The following is a 20351-nucleotide window of genomic DNA, read 5'->3' on the forward strand; positions in this document are numbered from 1 at the left end:
CTTCCCCCTTTACCCGGAAGCAGTTCTGGGTGCTTCCGGCCCGGCGGGGTTTCCTCCGCTTTCGCTGGTCGCTCGTTTAGCATAGCGGCAAGGCTGCTTTTCCTCCAGGCCGGCTGGGAAAGCGAGGCCTCGGGCGGGGTTGGCGGCGCCTGGTGGAGACCGCGTGCAGTCCAGTGGCTCTGGCGGGGGCAAGGGCGTCATCGACGGGTCTGCAGACCCCTCCCCTGATTGCTGGCCAGGTCCCCAGACAGTTTTGGTTTTTTTTAATAGATCTTCATTGGAGTATAACTGCTTCACAATACTGCGCTAGCCTCTGTCGCACAACAAAGTGAATCAGCCACATGCACACATACATCCCCAGGTCCCCTCCCTCTTGATCCTCCCTCCCACCCTCCCTATCCCCAACCTCTAGATCGTCGCAAAGCACCCAACTGATCTCCCTGTGCTATGCAGCTGCTTCCCACTAGCTATCTATTTTACATTTGGTTGTGTATATATGTCCATGCTACTTACCCTCCTCCTACGTCCTCAAGTCCATTCTCTACGTCTACGTCTTTATTGCTGCCCTGCCACTAGTTTCATCAGTACCTTTTTTTTTTTTTTTTACATTCCATATATATGCATTAGCATATGGTATTTGGTATTTGTTTTTCTCTTTCTGACTTCACTCTGTATGACAGACTCTAGGCTCAGACAGTTTCGATGTCCAGAGGTCATCCAGTCTCGTATGGGCGCCAGGCCTATCTCAAGGGCAGTGACGGGGGAAACAGTCCCTTCCAACATCGCACAGCGCTCTTTGTTTAGTAAGCAATTTATACCTTTTCCCCTCAATTTATACCTTTTTCCCCCCCAGCGGAAATACTTGCCTCCTGTCATCTCAATCAGTGGGCCCAGTTGTTTCTTCCAGAACTACCCAGGACTACGCTGGGTCCCTCCATCTTCCACATAACTTCAAGAATATTTTAAGTCAACTCTCCTGACACTCTTTCCAGATTTCACATTCTCCTTCCACGTGTCTTTCCAAATCTTTGACGAACTGACCTCATGCAACATTCTTTGAGCACTAAGTGCCAGATACTGTATTTGGAGGTGGGGAATCTGCAAAGGTGCTCCCTGCCCTCAAGTCACTAAAAGAATTGCAATACAGTGGAAAAACATGTTCCATCAGTTATGTGACCTTGGGCAACTTTACACCTCCAAGGTTACTTTTTTTTTTTTAATTAATTAATTAATTTTGGCTGCATTGGGTTTTCGTTGCTGTGCGCGGGGCTTTCTCTAGTTGCGGTGAGCGGGGGCTACTCTTCGTTGCATTGCACGGGCTTCTCATTACAGTGGCTTCTCTTGTTGTGTGCAGAGCACAGGCTCTAGGCGCGCGGGCTTCAGTAGTTGTGGCATGCGGGCTCAGTAGTTGTGGCTCGCGGGCTCTAGAGCGCAGTCTCAGTAGTTGTGGCGCACGGGCTTAGTTGCTCCGAGGCATGTGGAATCTTCCCGGACCAGGGCTCGAACCCGTGTCCCCTGCATTGGCAGGCGGATTCTTAACCACTGCGCCACCAGGGAAGCCCCAAGGTTACTTTTTAATCGTAAAATTGTGGGAATATGTCCTACAGAGATAACAACTAACATTTATTGTTATGTTCCTGGCACTATGCTAAAGGTTTTCTTGGAACTTCCCTGGTGGTCCAGTGGGTAAGACTCCCCACTCACAATGCAGGGGGCTTGGGTTCAATCCCTGGTGGGGGAACTAGATGCCACATGCCTGCTGCAACTAAGAAGCCCACGTGCTGCAACTAAAAAAGATCCGGCATGCCACAACTAAAACATGCTGCAACAAAGATCCCACGTGCTGCAACTAAGACCCGGACCCAGCCTAAATAAATAAATATTAAAAAAAATAAAGGTTTTCTATGTATAATCCCATTTAATCCTCATAGTATTCCCATTCTACAGAAGAAACTGAGAGAGAAGGGTTAAGTAACCTGCTCTGTGTCACATAGGTAGTGAGGGGAGCTGGGAGTCAAACCCAGCAACATGGCTCCAGCTCTCTTTCAGAGAGCAGGATGTTTGGGGGCTAAGAGAAGGTAGTGTGGCCGGAGGCCATGGCATATGTGGGGTAGAAGCAGAAGACAAGGCCTCAAACGTTTATTTAGAGAATTTGGCTTTTCCTGTGGGCAATGGAAAATATTGGAGATTTTTAAGCAGGGGAGTATATGATTTGTGTGACTATATGTCCTGATTTGCTGGGGGATGTCCCAATTTATACCTCCCCCCCCCCGCATAATTAGTAAGTCTTCTTTTGCTCATGTGCCCAGCACAGACAAAAACCAATATGATCACCTTACATAGACCAAAGCTATACTTTACAAAGAACTCTCATGACAATATGGAAGACAAAGACTGGAGGCCGGGAGACAAGCGCTGAGGTACTATCACTGAGAGTGGAAAAGGGGCCCAGATTTAAGAAATTCATCTGAGGAACATTTAGAACTTTGTGCTCAGTTAGGATATGGTTGGTGAGGCAAATCTGAGTCCGGGAGACTCACATCTAGGTTTTTAGGTGGATAGTGACAGCAAATACAGGAGGAAGAGAATTGGTAGAATGGGGTGAAGGGTATGAGAGCTAATGAGCTCACATTCCCCTGACCTTTCTAGAGTTCATCAATGTTCCTTTTAAAGTATGATATCCTACACTCTGCATAACCTTCCACTTTGGGTCTGAATAGGAGGGTACAAAGGACTTCTGTCCTCCTTGATCTGGATCCATTTTTTCTATTATTGTACCAGACTTCATGATGATCTACGTACGCTGTGCTTGTATTTAACTAAACCTCTATCTCTTTTTCACAGCCAATCTGATGCAAAGTAACACAGCTCTCCCACTAGATCACATCACTCCTTATTTGCTTCACAATGTTTATCTATAAAATTGATGTCTTGTTTGTTTACTTTATTGATTATCTCCATTCATTGGAATATAAGCTCCAGGAGAGCCTGGATTTTGCCCTCTTGTTCACAACTATGTATCATCAGTGCCTAGAAAAGTGCTTGATATTATAGGCCTAAAAATTATTTGTTGAAAGAATATCAGGTCGTTATTATTTCATACATATATAACATTTTTTAAACCAAAATGCAAGACTGACTGACTGATAACCCCTGTTAAAATTTTTGTTGGTTTCATTCCGGGGTTCTTAGATTGTACAGATAGTTTTCAACTTTCAATTCATTCATCCAACAAACACTGAGTACCAACTTGTGCCAGGTGCTGGGTTACAAGAGAACAAAATAAACATGGTTCCTACTCTCCTGGAGCTTACAATCCATATAACAGACAAATAAACAGGCAATTACAACCGTATATAAGTGCTATTATAAGGAAAGTACAATCTTCTAGAAAGGCATTTAGGAGGGGCACCCTTCCAAGCCAAACTAGCTGGGTTAGTGAAGGCTTCCTGGAGGAATGTCCAAAATGTTAAGTCAGTGGTGGCTAAAGAAAGTAGGGAGATCATGCTGGAGAGAGGACATTCCATCTACCTCCTCCTATTAATTAGAAGGCACTTTGAGTGAGGATAGGTATTGCTTATCTATCTGGGTCTACTCCAGAGTTTAGTTCAGCACATTAAATAGAACAGATGATCAATAAATGATTTTTGAGTTGAATGGAAAAAACAATTACTTATAGCTAGAAGTGCTGACTTTCATTCAGAGAAGCTGAGTAGGTTTCAGCCAAAGCTTAAAAATTCACTTTTCTGGCATCTTTGCAATATGGAACTAGACAGTTTTCTATAACTTGTTTAGCCTGATATTATGTTCTAGTTATAATGCATAGATAAAAAGCTTAACAAATGTCCTGTTCCACCTTAAAGAATACAAAACAGAAACTCAAGTTCAGCACTTAATTGTACTAGATACAAATGAAACTAAATATCTGACTTTTGAATATTCGTAAGTCCAGAAATACTCACCATTTTAAAGGTATAACTGATTTTAAAGTGCTTCTGGTAAAAAACAGTATTTCCATTTTATATTTTAACAAGTGAATAGTCAGGATGCTATATAGCAGAAGTTCTCACTTGTGAATGGATGATTTCCAGGGGCCATAGAGTTACTGGTAATATTAAAGAAACTACCAAAGTACTTAGCAAAGTCTATAGCTTCACTGTCCAATGTGGTAGCCACTAGCTACACGAAACTACTGAGCACTTGAATTGTGGCTAGTCTGAAGTAAGATGTGTTGTAGCTGTAAGATGCACACCAGATTTCAAAGAATTTATATGGAACAAAGATTGTTAGATATCTCAGTCATTTTTACATTTTTATATTGACATTGTTGACATTCTATTTTGGATATATTAAACTTAATGTATTATTAAAATTAATTTCACAATATTTACAATAACCAGGACATGGAAGCAACCTAAATGTCCATCAACAGATGAATGGATGAAGAAGATGTGGTACCATATATACAATGGAATATTACTCAGCCATCAAAAAGAACGAAATAATGCCATTTGCAGTGACATGGATGGACCTAGAGATTGTCATACTTAAAAAAATATTTATTTATTTATTTAGGCCACGCCAGGTCTTAGTTGCGGCATGTGGACTCTTAGTTGCAGCATGCATGTGGGATCTAGTTCCCTGACCAGGGATCGAACCCGGGCCCCCTGCATTGGGAGCAGAGTCTTACCCACCAGGGAAGTCCTGAGATTGTCATACTGAGTGAAGTAAGTCAGACAGAGAAAGATAAATATCATATGATATCGCTTATATGTGGCATCTAAAAAAAAAAAGGTACAAATGAACCTATTTACAAAACGGAAATAGAGTCACAGATGTAGAAAACAAACTTATGGTTACCAAGGAGAAAGGGATAAATTGGGAGATTGGGATTGACATGTATACACTACTATATATAAAATATCAATATATAACTAATGAGAACCTACTGTATAGCACAGGGAACTCTACTCAATACTCTGTAATGACCTACATGGGAATAGAAGCTAAAAAAGAATGGATATATGTATGGGTATAACTGATTAACTTTGTTGTACAGCAGAAAAACACAATATTGTAAATCAACTATACTCCAATAAAAATTATTAAAAAAATAAAAGAAAATAAATTTCAACTGTTTTTTTTTACTTTTTAAATGTGGTACTAGAAAAATTCATATTATTCATGGGGCTCATGCTATATGAGATACCATTGTAGCAGACTGAATAGCTAATAATTTGTAGAACATGTACAACCATTTAACATATATACTGTTGAGACAATTAAATTTACATTCACTTACACATTTTGCTGAATTCATTCATTATTTATGTTCTCTAAAATATCAGTAAGAAATAAGACATTTTTGATGTTAAAGTATTTACACTTAAATGTTGGGAACCACTACTTTATAAACTACAGATTCACTGACATAATTTATTAACTGTTTTTTGGGGGAATGGAGGTAGAGGGTAAATAAGAGGCCAGATAGTCAATGTGTAAATCACTTCAGGTTGACTCTTAAAAAGAAGCTTTATGGGGCTTCCTTGGTGGCGCAGTGGTTAAGAACCTGCCTGCCAATGCAGGGCACACGGGTTCGAGCCCTGGTCCGGGAAGATCCCACATGCCGCGGAGCAACTAAGCCCGTGTGCCACAACTACTGAGCCTGCGCTCTAGAGCCCGCAAGCCACAACTACTGAGCCTGTGTGCCGCAACTACTGAAGCCCGCGTGCCTAGAGCCTGTGCTCCGCAACAAGAGAAGCCACCATGAGAAGCCCATGAACCGCAACCAAGAGTAGCCCCCTCTCGCCACAAATAGAGAAAGGCTGCGCGCAGCAACGAAGACCCAACGCAGCCAAAAATAAAAATAAAATTAAAAATTAAAAAAAAAAAGAAGCTTTATGGAAAAGATTCAACTGCAAGTAAAAGGAATGGAGAAAATGGCCTTTACCTGCTGGAGTGGGGTTTTGCATAGATGTGATGGGTCAAAAAAGCAAGTCCTGGGGGGGTTCTAAATTGGGAGGGGTATTTTAAGAATTGAGGGAAAGGGAGAAGACCCTCTGTAGGAATAATTCCACTAGCAGTTTCTAAAACAGAGAAGCTACAGAGAATTCCTGGCTTACAGAACCCTATTTGGTCTTTCTGAACATGTATAATTAAGTATTATTATTTTAATATAGATATTATATACAGTTTATACATTTATATATAAAGTATAATAAACTTTTACTAGCTCACATAAACTTCATCCATCTGGAGTAAATTACAAACATTTTTTCTCTAATTCATCACATATAATTTGCCATACTTTAATACTGAGGAATATGGAGGAATTATTGCCAATCCAGACAAAGAGATACTCAAGAGTAACAGAAAAATACACCTAAAATAATTTCTGCTAGCCTTTATTTGAGAAAATTTACACAAAAATCCCCAATCCAACACTTACAAGTGAATCTGTATAAATCCATAAATCCCACATGCCTCTTTCCATTAAACAAACAGAAAAACAGCTTGTGACAGGGGTTTATGACAATGGTATAACAAAGCTTACTTAAAACTATCATTTTCATCAATAATTTACAGGCTTTGTTGAATAACAGGTTCAAAAACGGAGGAAAGCAGATAACATCTTCGTTTTTAAAGCTGATTTGCTCTTGCACTAGTCTTTTATCAAAGGCAAATAATTTTACTTTTTAGATAAAATCAAACTGTGATATCAATGAACTTTAAACCAAAAGCACAAATTCCAAGTTTGTAGTCTTGGCATGAGTAAAAGGAAAGGACAGGAAAGAATTTCAGTTTCACAAAGTCACATTTGGGAACAAAACATCAGCAAAATAAAATACTTTCCTCTCCTATCTTCTTCTTTGACATTTTGTCAGAACAGAAGACTATAACCAACTGAGTAGCTTTCATTGTTTCTAAAAAGGGGAAAGGCACCAGTCAGAAATATGAAAGAGTTTCTTGTTAGGCTAATGGTACAGAACAGTATTTCACCTTTAAACGTCTAAGGATGGATCTTAACTCACAAATTTGGTTATTCTCTTCCCTGCTTGGATGTATCCTCTGTTGTTTAGTATATGTAATACCACAGATAGACTTTCTCAACATCTGCTGCCCTTATGGTGAGATTTGGCTGCCAGGTTCTCAGAAACAGTATCTATCAATTCTTAACAGCAGATGGCAATGTTGCACAAATTAATGAAAGAACTACTTTTATGCCACACCAGAGGAATGCATACAGGGAGTCAAAAGAGGGGGAAAAAAGGCTTTTGGGTTCACAATAGCTGGAACATTTACAGAACAGCCTGAGAGTTTAACAACATAACTCACTCCCTCTTTCCCCTTTGTACTTTATCCAGGTCATGACAGCACCGTTCTCTGTTAATTCCAACATGCTGCTTCTTAACTGCAAGCTGCAGAGCCCTAAGTCCTGTAATGCTTGTCACTGCGATGGGACAAGCCCTGTAACAGTCAGCAGGGTTAAAAAAAAAGAGATTACAGAAAGGACAAACTCCCACCCACTTTATTGGGAGAAGTGGGGAAAATATCAAGTGATGTTATTTTTCACTGTTGTTTATGAACATGGTCATTCGTGTCTACACTTTCTCTTATTTACCTTAGTATTGGCCTTTAGGCACCTCATATTCCCAAAGTGATTATTGGATTTGCTTTTATAACATACATTTTCAGGTATTTACTCGATTCATGATCCTTCCAGATGTGTTACATTTAATACTTCATATGTCTTAATTCTCTAGATGGAATACATAAGAACAGAAATTAAGTCAGTGACTTGCCATGTAAGAAGACTTTGTAAATTTTACTTATTTTTTTCCTTTGTAGAAGTTATGTTAAAAATTTAAGCAACCACATAACTGACAAAGGACTTGTATCTAGGATATATAAGGACTCCTCAAACTCAATAGTATAAATCAACTATACTTCAATTAAAAAAAAAAATCTCAGTAGTAAAAAGAACACACAATCTAATCATAAAATGGGCAAAGGAACAGATATTTCACCGAGGAAGATATACAGATGGCAAATAAACACATGAAAGGATGTTCAACACCATTTACTAATAGGAAAATGCAAATTAAAACCACAATGAATATCATTACACATGCCTCTCAGAATGACTAAAAAAATTTAAAAAAAAATAGCAAATACTGGTGAGGATGTGGAGAAACTGGATTGGTCATACATTGCTAGTGGGAACGTAAAATGACACAGTCATTCCGAAAAAAGAGCAGGACAGTTTCTTACAAAAATAAACATGTGTTTACCATATAACCCAGCAACTGCTCTTTTGGGCACTTATCCCAGAGAAATGAAAATTTATGTTCACATAAAAACCTGTACATGAATGTTCACAGCAGCTTTATTAGTAATGGCCCAAAACTGAAAACAACAGCGATGTCCTTCAGTGGGTGACTGGTTAAACTGTGGTACATCCACACCATGAAATGCTAATGAACAATAAAGAGGAACAAACTAGAGATATATGCAACAACTTGGATGGATTTCAAGGGCACTATGCTGAGTGAAAAAAGTCAATCTCAAAAGGTTATATACTATGTGATTCCATTTATATAACATTCTTGAAATGACAAAATTAGAGAGATGGAGAACAGATTAGTGGTGCCAGACGTTGGGGCTTGGGGTTAAGGAAGGAGGTGACTGTGGCTATAAAAGGGTACCCCAAGGGATCCATGTGATGAAACGGTTCTGCATCTTGTGGTGGTGGTCACACATCCATACATGTGATAAAACTGCATGGAACTAAACACACATAAATACACAAAAAGAAAAAGTTCAAGCGGCTGAGCACAAGTATTTTAATTCTCTAAAATGAAATTTTCTTTAAGAGTAATCTACAGTTCAAAGCTCAGTTCTATGAGGTGTCACATCCATTACACTTTCAAGAGACATAAAATTATGAAAGGGTATCACCAGAAGCTATCTAAACATTTCAGCTAAGGGTCAAGAGAAAGTTAATAGTGTTGTCACACAGAAATCCAAAGAGGACAATCAGAATGAAACAAGTTCAACATGGTCATACAAATGTTGGTAAAAGAACTAGAGTGGAAGCCCAAGCTGGTGAGCAAGTTGGAGAAGGAAAGAAAACATGGTTCAAACAGATCATACGAGGAAACCCAGTACAAATGCTGGCTTTGGCATTATCTAGGTAACCCCTATTTTTTGTCATAGGTGACTCTAATAATAGTCTTATTGTTGCAAAACCAGTCCAAATCCTACCAAGTTAAAAAGAAGTCCCTCTTTGACTTATTGGGTGTAGGTGGTAACCCACGTCCTCCCACACCAAAAGACATCAGTTCTAGCAAGAAAGCTCCAACGTGCCTTGATGGTGCTGCTGGTAGGATGCCTTAGGCCACGCACATCCCAGCGATGTTCTGCTGGCTAAGATACAAGGTGGGAGGAGACTGGGCTTTATTACTCAATCAACTTCTTGGCCTTGAAGAAGCGACGCAGGTAGAAGACCTGCCAGGTGGCTAGACCAATGAGGCAGAACATTGAAAAGATGCTGAAGTACAGGACCCGAGTGTTTGTGGACTCTAAAAAAAAAACAAAAGCAGTGTAAATGTAATGAAGTGAGGCTCAGTAGGCTAAAACGGCCAGGGGGAAAAGGCAATTAATTAGCTTCACTCTGCCCCTAGGCCTTACAGTAGGATTTCAGATAAGTTTTTTTCTTAAATTTTCATTATCCTATACATAAATGTTAAAAATTACAAAGATTAGTACTATTAGTTTGATACACTATAAGCTGACTGAGAATATGGTCAACTGCTTATCACAGAAAAAACTGCTATTCCCTTGAAAATCTAACAAGGCTCATTTACCTGTAGAGCAACAATACCGAAGTAAGCAATTATCCTTCCACACAACTCCCTTTGGCAAAACTGAGAAAAAGGTACACCAGAATTTAAAGTTTGGGGATCTATCTCCTTTACGGTGCACGTACTGAGAAACAAGAGCTTCCCTCCCCTCACCATTGGTATCACGCATCTCTTCCTCTCGCTTCTTCATATAGGCAAAATCATTAACAATGGATTCTGAAAGGTCTTCTAGGCGTCGTAGCTCTACCTCCAAAGGTTTGAGCTTCTCAACTTTTGCAATCTGGAAAAGAAAGGAATTATGAACACACTCCCTGAAAAAGCTGCTCCAGTCAAGAACACAACATAACAGAGGAGTCTTTTTAAAAGTTTCGCCAAACTTAAAATTTCTTCTGTCATCATTCTAACACATTTTAAAATTTGGGCTTCTTCCCTTCCCTACTGTCTATATGTTTCCATCTCAGACTTTTTTTATACTTTAATTTTGATTAAAACCTCCTTAGTAGTCCTATAATATGGTAGCCTATAAAATAAGATATATTATTTTTCCAAGATTTCTGACTTTAATAAAGCATTTTACTTTGCCTTTCCACTTTTGTCTAAGAAATAAGCAATATTATTAGCATAAGTGTGAGCGCCATAGTATTAGTCAAATGTGGTTTTGAGAAGAAAACACACCAAATTCCCAACAGGGAATGCACAGGAATGAGAGAGTACATATAACTATAACATTAAGATAGTAACTCAAGATGCAAAATTAGAGAATTCTGGTTTGCTCATTTAAATCCCACAACAGCTTTAAGGTTTGTAACAGAGCTCTAGAACCCAGATGAATCCTAGCTCTCTGCTTAAAAAAAAAAAAAAAAAATCGCACTGCGTGTTTTTTTGTTTTTGTTTTTTAACATCTTTATTGGAATATAATTGCTTTACAATGTTGTGTTAGCTTCTGCTGTACAACAAAGTGAATCAGCTATATGTATGCATATATCCCCATATCCCCACGTGTTTTCAAATTACATAGCCAGTTATCAAAATAAATCTCCAAGGACATCGCTGTGTGCTAAGGAATGAAGGGTATGAGAAATAAACTGTCTTCCTTTTTCACCCCAGACCACTGTTAAACCTCCAAGAGTATCTAGTAACTAAAGGCATATATGATCAGAGAGAGGATTTCATTATTCTATTTGTTTTTTCTTTACCAATCTTGGATTATGATTTGTATTAAAATGGGGATATAACACCAGAGTTTTCCAGATCTTAAAACTCATATACCAGTTGCTCTTAAATTTTTTTCCACAGAGAACTCTTCAAAAAATATTTCTACATCTGCTTCTTTACTCCCTATACATTCTCTATATAACTCCCTACTTTTTCTTCTCTTCTGTCCAATTCACCTTCCTTGTTCTTTTTCTCTGTTAAATGTTACTAGCAGTTAATGTGGGATGAATGGGAATAGTTTGAGGGTGTTCTTGTGTTCTCTTCACTAAACTATATTCTTCATTGAACCTGTGAAGAACAAGACAAAGTTATTTAAAATAAAAGAAAACTAAAAACTGCTGTTAAGATAGGGATATAAAAATTGAGTTTATATTTAAGGTACCTAAAATATGGTGATGGATTTGTAATGATCCACCTAAGTTTTCTTTCACTGGATGTACATTTTCTTACAATTGTAAAATGTTGGATACAGTTAATAGCTTGACTGACAGCTAGCTACAGAACAGAATAAAGCTAACTGGGTATAAGGTTTACAATGGTTAGTTAATACACTGAGCTAACACTCTTAGCTGAATACCCAAACACCAGGTTTTGCCATTAACCTACAATATATATCTGTTAATTGATTTCATATAGAGGTGCAGAGCATAGAAATCCCCCCAGGAAAAAGATACAAGACATATATGATAAGCTGAACCTTAGGCTGTTTAACATTTCCCCTCCTGGTATATGCTTTCCCCTCCAAAGCGTCTTGAATGAGATAGTATGAAGGCAACAGCATGATACATCTTTAGAGATAAGTGCTTTAAGGCTCCTTAAATAGAAACTTATAAAAGGAACTGGAAGTGAAACTATGGCTGTACCTCTCTCTGCCAGCTGAAAATAATATTCTTAAAAATTACTTTGAAGACTACTTCTAACTCCCCACCCTTTTTTTGGTTAAATGACAATAGCCCAAAGGCCTAAAACCCCAAAAAGGAGCTTGGAATGAAAATAAATTTGGTACTGAGAATAGCCTTTGTAGAATATAGTCCCCCAAACCTGTTCCCAATCCTTTTCCTTTCCGGTGTTTCATTTATTTTTTAGCTGTACAAGAAATATATAAATATGTCCCCTTACTAAAGAATTTAAATTATTCAGAAGCAAAGGAAACAAAAACAAAAGGCCCATCTTCATAGCTCCTCGATCCCCACATCCACACATTCCTTCCCAGAGGTGGTTATGAACTTGGTGTACATCTTTCTAGACCTTGTCAGAAGATAACACACTATTTACGCCTTTGTATGTATATAAATGTACATAGGAAAATATAATTAAAAACATACTTATAAATGTGATCATAATGTATATGTTGTTCTATGGCTTCCTTCTTTTTATTTAATAAAATCTTTCCAAAAACTTCAGTGCTTGTAGATTCACCTCATACTTCTTAACTGCTACATAGTATTCCATATGGCATATGGGCCACTGTTTACTTAATCATTCAATTTCCTAACCCCTTTTCTAGTATAGGACCTACTCTAGACTCTATACTTCTATTCATAACATATCATCCAAGTCGATTTCATTTTCTCAATGAAATCCCTACTCAATCCTGTCCTTAATTCAGTAAATTATTTGCAGACTTCTTGAGTGGGATGAAGGTCTCTTTCCCTAAAAAACATCTCTGCCTGATAACTACCTTTATTCTTGATATTAGTTTAAAATCTAGCAAACTTAAAGAATTGCCAAAAGACTAAAACAATATTGAAAACCAACTTGCTATTTCAACCATCTAAACACATCATGGATACTCAGCGGAAATAACAAAAATAATGAATATATTTCTACATTTAATCTAAACCTAGAAATCAAAACAAATGTAAAAAGGTTTTTCTGTTTTGTTTTTTAACATTTTAATACCCTAACAATGTTTTTTTGAGTGCTTATTATGTGCAAGGCACCAAGATAAATTATGATCTCTGCTCCTAAGAAGCTCAGTCTCGTGGAGAGGCTCACCTAAAAAGCTACAACCATAATATAGAGCACTATGTATTAACTTCTACAACAAAGGTACACATTAAAAGTGGAATGGAAAGAAAGTAGCACGAACTTAATTACAATTGGAAGAATAAAGGAAAGCTTAACAGGAAGTGGGGGAGTTGGGTCATACAAGTTGTACAGGATTTTAAGAGATGGGAGAGACAGATATTTAAGGCTGAGGGGAACCTGCAAACCAAAACATGTAGGGAAGAAAGTGCAGGCCCTGCTTAGGAGGCCATGAGTAGCCTAGTTATAAGTAGGCAGATGTGCACGTGTGTGCGCGCACACGTGCTTGGGGGTGGGTGGTGGGTAATAGCAAATATAAGGCTCAAAAGTTAGGCTGGAGCTAAATTGAGGATGAGGATGAAGAAGGTAATATAATGAATTAGACCTATTACTATATACCCAGAATGTGATCCGTATTTTATATCTTATACTCTCACTTAATCCTCATAATATAATCCTATATATGGTGAATATTATTATTCCTAAATTTCTCAGATGAGGAAATTAAGGCTCAGAGTGTTAAATAACTTGCCCAAGGTCTCAGAGCTTGGTTGAGCTAGAATTGCAATCCAAGTCTGAGTTTATATTTTATTCTGTAGGTACAAAAATTTGGTGAAGAAAACCAGATGACTAGACTAAGTTTTATCTGGATCAAAAGTGAAGTGAATGAGCTATAGTAGGCCACAGAGATCTGGGTAAGTTGTCCAGGTTATCAGTCAAACTTCATAGGTTTCATACTGCATTACTCTAATTTTTATAACTAATAGAATAAAATTTTAAAACAAATTATCCTAAGTATTTTAAAGTAGACCCTCTTCGCTTGCCCAGGACTAAGCATTCAAAGAGTATCATCAAGGGACTTCCCTGGTGGTCCAGTGGTTAAGAATGCGCCTTCCAATGCAGGGGACACGGGTTCGATCCCTGGTCGGGGAACTAAGATCCCACACGCTGCAGGGCAACTAAGCCCGTGCACCACAACTACTGAGCCTGCATGCCACAACTAGAGAGCCCACGTGCTGCAACTACCGAGCCCACGCACTCTGGAGCCTGCACACAACTAGAGAGAAGCCTGAGCGTCACAATGAAGATCCCATGTGCTGCAACTAAGACCCAATGCAGCCAAATAAATAATTAATAAGAAGAAGAAGAAAAGAAGAGTATCATCAAGACTTTATATCAGTCAGTACAAAAAGCTAACAAGAAAACCTCTATCAATATCCCCACTGACTGTTGTTCTGCTATTCAAAACATCTGATTCAATGTTCAAAGCGTCTGTAAGAATGTGAAATTATACATTTCACGAAGGCAGGCCATTATTCTAGTCTGCTTTTCTCTTCCACGGTTGGAAGGATGATGTGTGTTTTGCCAACAGTCTGATAAAAGCAAACCCTATTTGACAATGTGTACCATAGGTTCTCCACTAGGAGGTAGCATTCCCCTTGTAGACTGCATTTAACCATTAAATAATCAAAAATATCAGAGCTACAAGAGACTTCATTTTACAAATGAGAAAACTCATGATTCCATAAAGTTATTCAGTCCTTTGAGGGGAAGACCAAGACTAGCAGTACCACGGTCTCTTGACTCCCTACCCAGGGTCACCAAAGCATTTATTTAGCATCAAAACTGCAAAGCGGGCTTCCCTGGTGGCGCAGCGGTTGAGAATCTGCCTGCCAATGCAGGGGACACGGGTTTGAGCCCTGGTCTGGGAAGATCCCACATGCCGCGGAGCAACTAAGCCCGTGCGCCACAACTACTGAGGCTGCGCGTCTGGAGTCTGTGCTCCGCAACAAGAGAGGCCGCGATAGTGAGAGGCCCGCGCACCGCGATGAAGAGTGGCCCCCGCTTGCCCCAACTAGAGAAAGCCCTTGCACAGAAACGAAGATCCAACACAGCCAAAAACAAATAAATTAATAAATTAATTTTAAAAAACAACAACAAAAAAACAACTGCAAAGCTCTGCTGTAAAATGTAAGCAAAAATGAATCCCTGACTTCCAAAAGCATACACACTCAGTGTATCCAAATCGTACCTATCTTTCCAGCCTTAACCATGAAGCCTCCTTTAACCACTACTGTTAACACTGATTCCCTCTTCCCTAATGCCCTACAACACTTAGACTGTGTCACACAATTAACACTCAATCATATATTGTCATATTCACATTGTTTTTGCTTTTTATCCTTTTCCCCCACACTAGTTTGGATCTTGAACTCAACAGAATTAGAACGATATATACTTTGTGTAGTCCCACATGCCTGATACATGGTACACACTTGTAGCTAACCCATTAGGTCCATTCTATGCCTTCTTTAAGGAGCCAACTTTCTCATAGCAGATATGTGCTGCTGGTCCCCTGAAGCACACACTCCCTGTATGTTAAGAGCACTCTGCATTTACTTTCACTCAGCATTCATCTTCACCAGGCCCACTGCCTAGGAAAAAGTTCTCTCTACCACAATATCTATCACTCTTCATCTGTAATGGTAGGTACTGTTTGGAAAAGCTTTCACTCTTCATCTGTAATGGTAGGTACTGTTTGGAAAAGCTTTCCCTATGTATCTACGACACCTCCAAAATAACTGTAAAATTACTCTTCTTAAACCATATCCAAATCTTCCATTCCTCTAATGATGATGTGAATCTAAAGAGTTCAGAGTTCTATGTAATTGTACCAAGGAAAGGTATTAAATCTGAAAGACTGCTTCTTAAAACACACATGTGAAACCAGCCTCTAGAGAATCACTAGATTCTTTCCCTTGGTGGAACACTGAGAAACTCAAGAGAGAAGCTTCTTGAGGAGAGCCAGATTCAGACAAATGACTCTGTTATCTCCACACCCCACTCCACAGCCCCTGCAAATTTTAGAAGCATAGCAATAAAAGTGGAGACCATCCAGTCTAACACAATCAAGATAATGAAGACAGTTGTACACCCAAAGGCAAGTCTACTTATGCATGGGGGCATGTGAATCACAGGCTTCTTCAATGATGGTCAAAAGGTCAACAATGTGCCAAAATAAGTCCAGCTAATACTGCCAACCTTAGGGCTAAACGAATGAAATTTAGAAAGATCCTATTTACTCTGTCATAGCCATTTGGCAGTTTCTAGAAAGGGTAGGAGAAGGGAACTAAAATCTACTGAACTGATCACCTATGTGTCAGGTGCCTCCCATGTTATTTCATTTAACTTATGTCAAGAAAGGGATTTTGGATCAGGTATATAAAACCAGAGTTCCTCCTTCATGAGGGCATTCAGAGAAACAGAACCTTTGGAAAGCCTTCAGCTGTTGCTCCAACAACTGCAACTGTGTTTTTGGTGTATTTGTTGGTAGCAAATGGCATACTAATAGAACCCCTAGGCAAAACATGACTTTAGTTGAGTTGAAAATGCTGACATCCAAGCAAGAGGGGACATACACAGCCCAAGCGTTAGAGGATATGTCAGACAGCTCCTTCTTGGTGGGATAATTGCCTTCATTCCCACAACTGTAAGATTAGACAGTAAGTCCCTCCAAACCGCTGTTCTAGTTCACAGACCACAAACTAAAAAGAAATGGCTCAATTCACATACTGATTCTACAAAAATGCCACCCTCTGAGGGGCAAATGCCACCCTCTGATAGTGGTGAGAGGTCCTTAAAATACAACGGAGGGAATCAAAAGTGCTTTATTTCTGAGGAAATACACATTCTTTCTCTTTAAAGAATTCAAACTACAAGACTATGCTTCTTTACAAAATGGCAACCATTCTGCCTTCAAATAATGTCACCTTACATTTGTATCATATTTACATAGCAATTCACATGCATTAACTAATCCTCCATAACAATTTAGTAGGTAGTGTGGTACTCTGTCCAGCTATTTAGACAGCGATTACTACTGAATCTTACAGGACCACATGGGATTTCAGAATTACGAAGTCTGCAAATGTGAGGGAGAGCTGTGATGTGAAAAAAACATTAAAAGAAATGTGCCACCTTCCTGAATCTAAATACTGATGCTGAAGGGCCACAGTCCTCTGGAGATTAAAGTCTCTCCCCTGCCTCAAGGGCCTGAAAATTAAATGCCTCAAAACCTCTACATACGCTCACTGCTCTCTCGTAATTAACCACTCAACAAGTGCTTCTACTATCTATGTTCTTGTCACAGGCATTAGCCCAGAGACAACTAATAGCTATTTCTGAGCAAGGTTTAAGGCAGCCTAGCCACAGACTGAGAAAAGGGCTAGTCTTTGGCCTGTGTAATAACCACTTGTCCTCCTCTGTCTCAGTCTAATCTGCTTTTTGGGGGGTGGGGGAGTGGGGAGGTAGACCACCGAAGAAAGCAGTGGGAGGAGTTTCTTGGTTAAGAAAGAGAATTTAGAGTTGTGTTGCAACCATGTGCGTAAAGAAAGGCTTAGGACATGCCAGACTTCCGAAGCAGGAAGCAGGCAAAGGAAACACTGTGGTTTCCTTTCTGCTAGGGATTCCCCTCTTGGGTTAAGTAAAAGGTCAGGAAAGATAAAGGCCCTTTCCCAGTGTCAACAAAGTCCAAGGATGATGGAAATTCCAGGAGGTATGGGGATTCTAAAATGCCACATGGGGGGGGCGGAGTCAAGATGGCAGTGTGGGAAGACGTGGAGTCTGCGTCTCCCCACAACTAGGGCGCCTGCAGGATGCTGGTGGGGGACCTCCATGCCCAAGGTGACGGGAGGAAACCCCAAGTTAACTGGTAGGATGTGGGGGGACTGAGAGGGGAGGAGAAGTGGAGGCCAGATAGGACCAGCGCTCCTGAGGGGTAGCTGAGGGTGGGAGGGTTTCCCATGCCTGCAGGGACCCTTGGGGGCTCGGATCAGGGGGGAGCATGCTATCCCCTGCCCATTCGGCTGGAGAAGTCTGCCTGGCTCTCGGGCTGGGTCCTACGCCCTCAGAGGCCCCCTTGGGGCCGCGTGGGTCCTGGGGGCATAGGAGGGAGGCCAGGGAGATCAGGAGAGGCGGGTGGGAGGGGGCCCTCTGGGATGGCCCTGCCCACTTGAGCCCGGAGACCTGCTGAGCTCCCAGGTGGGGTCCCCACCCTCTGAGCCCCTTCTGTTCCTTGAGCCTAAGCCCCACCCCCCACCCCCCAGGGCCTTTTCCAGCCCTAAGCATAAGTCCTAAGCATAGGTCCCGCCCACCACCCAAACCCCGCCCCTGCTTAGGTCCCGCCCTCCACAGCCAAGGCCTTTTCCACCTTCTATTTTTTTCCCTCTCCTCCTCTTTCTTACTACTGTGGTTCTGTTTTACCTTCTGGTTGTTGTTTCATCTATATTTTTATTTTTATATTCTTTCTAACATATCTGCTAGTTTCCTAGTCTAATTTTGTTTTTTTCTTTGTTATCGTTCGCCCTCTCCCCCATTTTTTTGCCGCTCCACGTGGCTTGCAGTATCTTGGTTCACGAGCCAAGGGTCAGGCCAAAGCTCCTGTGGTGGGAACTCCAAGTCCGAACCACCAAACTAACAGAGAACCTCAGACTCCAGGGAATATTCATCGGAGTGAGGTCTCCCAGAGGTCCTCATCTCAGCACCAAGACCCAACTCTACCCAACAGTGTACAAACTCCAGTGCTGAAAGCCTCAAGCCAAACAACCAGTAAGACAGGAACACAATCCCACTCATCAAAAAAAAAAAAGAAGGAAACAGCAAAAAAATATGTCACAGATGAATGATCAAGGTAGAAGCCTAAAAGATCAAATAAATGAAGAGGAAATAGGCAATCTATCTGAAAAAGAATTCAGAGTAATGATAGTAAAGATGATCCAGAATCTTGGAAATAGGATGGAAGCACAGATTGAGAAAATACAAGAAATGTTTAACAAAGACCTAGAAGAACTAAAGAACAAACAGAGTTGAACAACACAATAACTGAAATGAAAAATACAGTAGAAGGAATCAATAACAGAATAACTGAGGCAGAAGAACGAATAAGTGAGCTGGAAGACATAATCGTGGAAATAACTGCCGAGGGGCAGAATAAAGAAAAAAGAATGAAAAGAACTGAAGACAATCTCAGAGACCTCTGGGACAACACTAAATGCAACAACATTCAAATTATAGGGGTCCCAGAAGAAGAAGAGAAAAAGAAAGGGTCTGAGAAAATATCTGAAGAGATTACAGTGGAAAACTTCCCTAACATGGGAAAGGAAATAGTCACCAAGTCCAGGAAGCACAGAGAGTCCCATCCAGGATAAACCCCAGGAGAAACAGACCAAGACACATATTAATCAAACTAACAAAAATTAAATTCAAAGAAAAAATGTTAAAAGCAGCGAGGGGAAAACAAAAAATAACATACAAAGGACACCCCATAAGGTTATCAGCTGACTTTTCAGCAGAAACTCTGCAGGCCAGAAGGGAGTGGCAGGATATACTTAAAGTGATGAAAGAGAAAAACCTACAACCAAGATTACTCTACCTAGCAAGGATCTCATTCAGAGTCTACGGAGAAATCAAAAGCTTTTCAGACAAGCAAAAGCTAAGAGAATTCAGCATCACCAAACCAGCTTTACAACAAATGCTAAAGAAACTTCTCTAGGTGGGAAACACAGAGAAGAAAAAGATCCACAAGAACAAACCAAACAAACCCAAAACAATTAGGAAAATGGTAATAGGAACATACATATCAATAATAACCTTGAATGTAAAATGGATTAAATGCCTCAACCAAAAGACACAAACTGGCCGAATGGATACAAAAACAAGACCCATATATATGCTGTCAACAAGAGACCCACTTCAGACCAAGGGACACATACAGACTGAAAATGAAGGGGTGGAAAAAGATATTCCATGCAAATGGAAATCAAAAGGAAGCTGGAGTAGCAATACTCGTATCAGATAAAATAGACTTTAAAATAAAGACTGTTACAAGAGATAAGGAAGGACACTACATAATGATCAAGGGATCAATCCAAGAAGAAGATATAACAATTATAAATGTTTATGCACCCAACATAGGAGCACCTCAATATATAAGGCAAATGCTAACAACCATGAAAGGGGAAACTGACAGTAACACAGTAATAGCAGGGGACTTTAACACCCCACTTATACCAATGGACAGATCATCCAAACAGAAAATAAATAAGGAAACACAAGCTTTAAATGACACAACAGACCAGATAGATTTAATTGATATTTATAGAACATTCCACCCGAAAGTGGCAGAATACACTTTCTTCTCAAGTGCACACAGATTATTCTGCAGGATAGATCACATCTTGGGTCACA

At 39.8% G+C, this 20351-nt stretch overlaps 1 protein-coding gene across 1 annotated transcript in view; it reads right to left on the reverse strand.

Moving 5' to 3' along the window:
* Window positions 1-6388: 6388 nt before the first annotated feature.
* The window catches only part of TMED10 (transmembrane p24 trafficking protein 10), a 48938-nt gene continuing 34975 nt past the window's right edge, over window positions 6389-20351 (reverse strand). The window contains exons 4-5 of the mRNA XM_061181080.1: window positions 10017-10143; window positions 6389-9581 (exon numbers count right to left, since the gene is read on the reverse strand). Coding sequence (XP_061037063.1) covers window positions 9460-9581; window positions 10017-10143 — 249 coding nt within the window. The 3' untranslated portion in view covers window positions 6389-9459. The remainder of the gene's footprint in view (window positions 9582-10016; window positions 10144-20351) is intronic.

Source organism: Eubalaena glacialis, chromosome 2, assembly GCF_028564815.1.
Source record: "Eubalaena glacialis isolate mEubGla1 chromosome 2, mEubGla1.1.hap2.+ XY, whole genome shotgun sequence".
Taxonomy (NCBI): Eukaryota; Metazoa; Chordata; class Mammalia; order Artiodactyla; family Balaenidae; genus Eubalaena; species Eubalaena glacialis.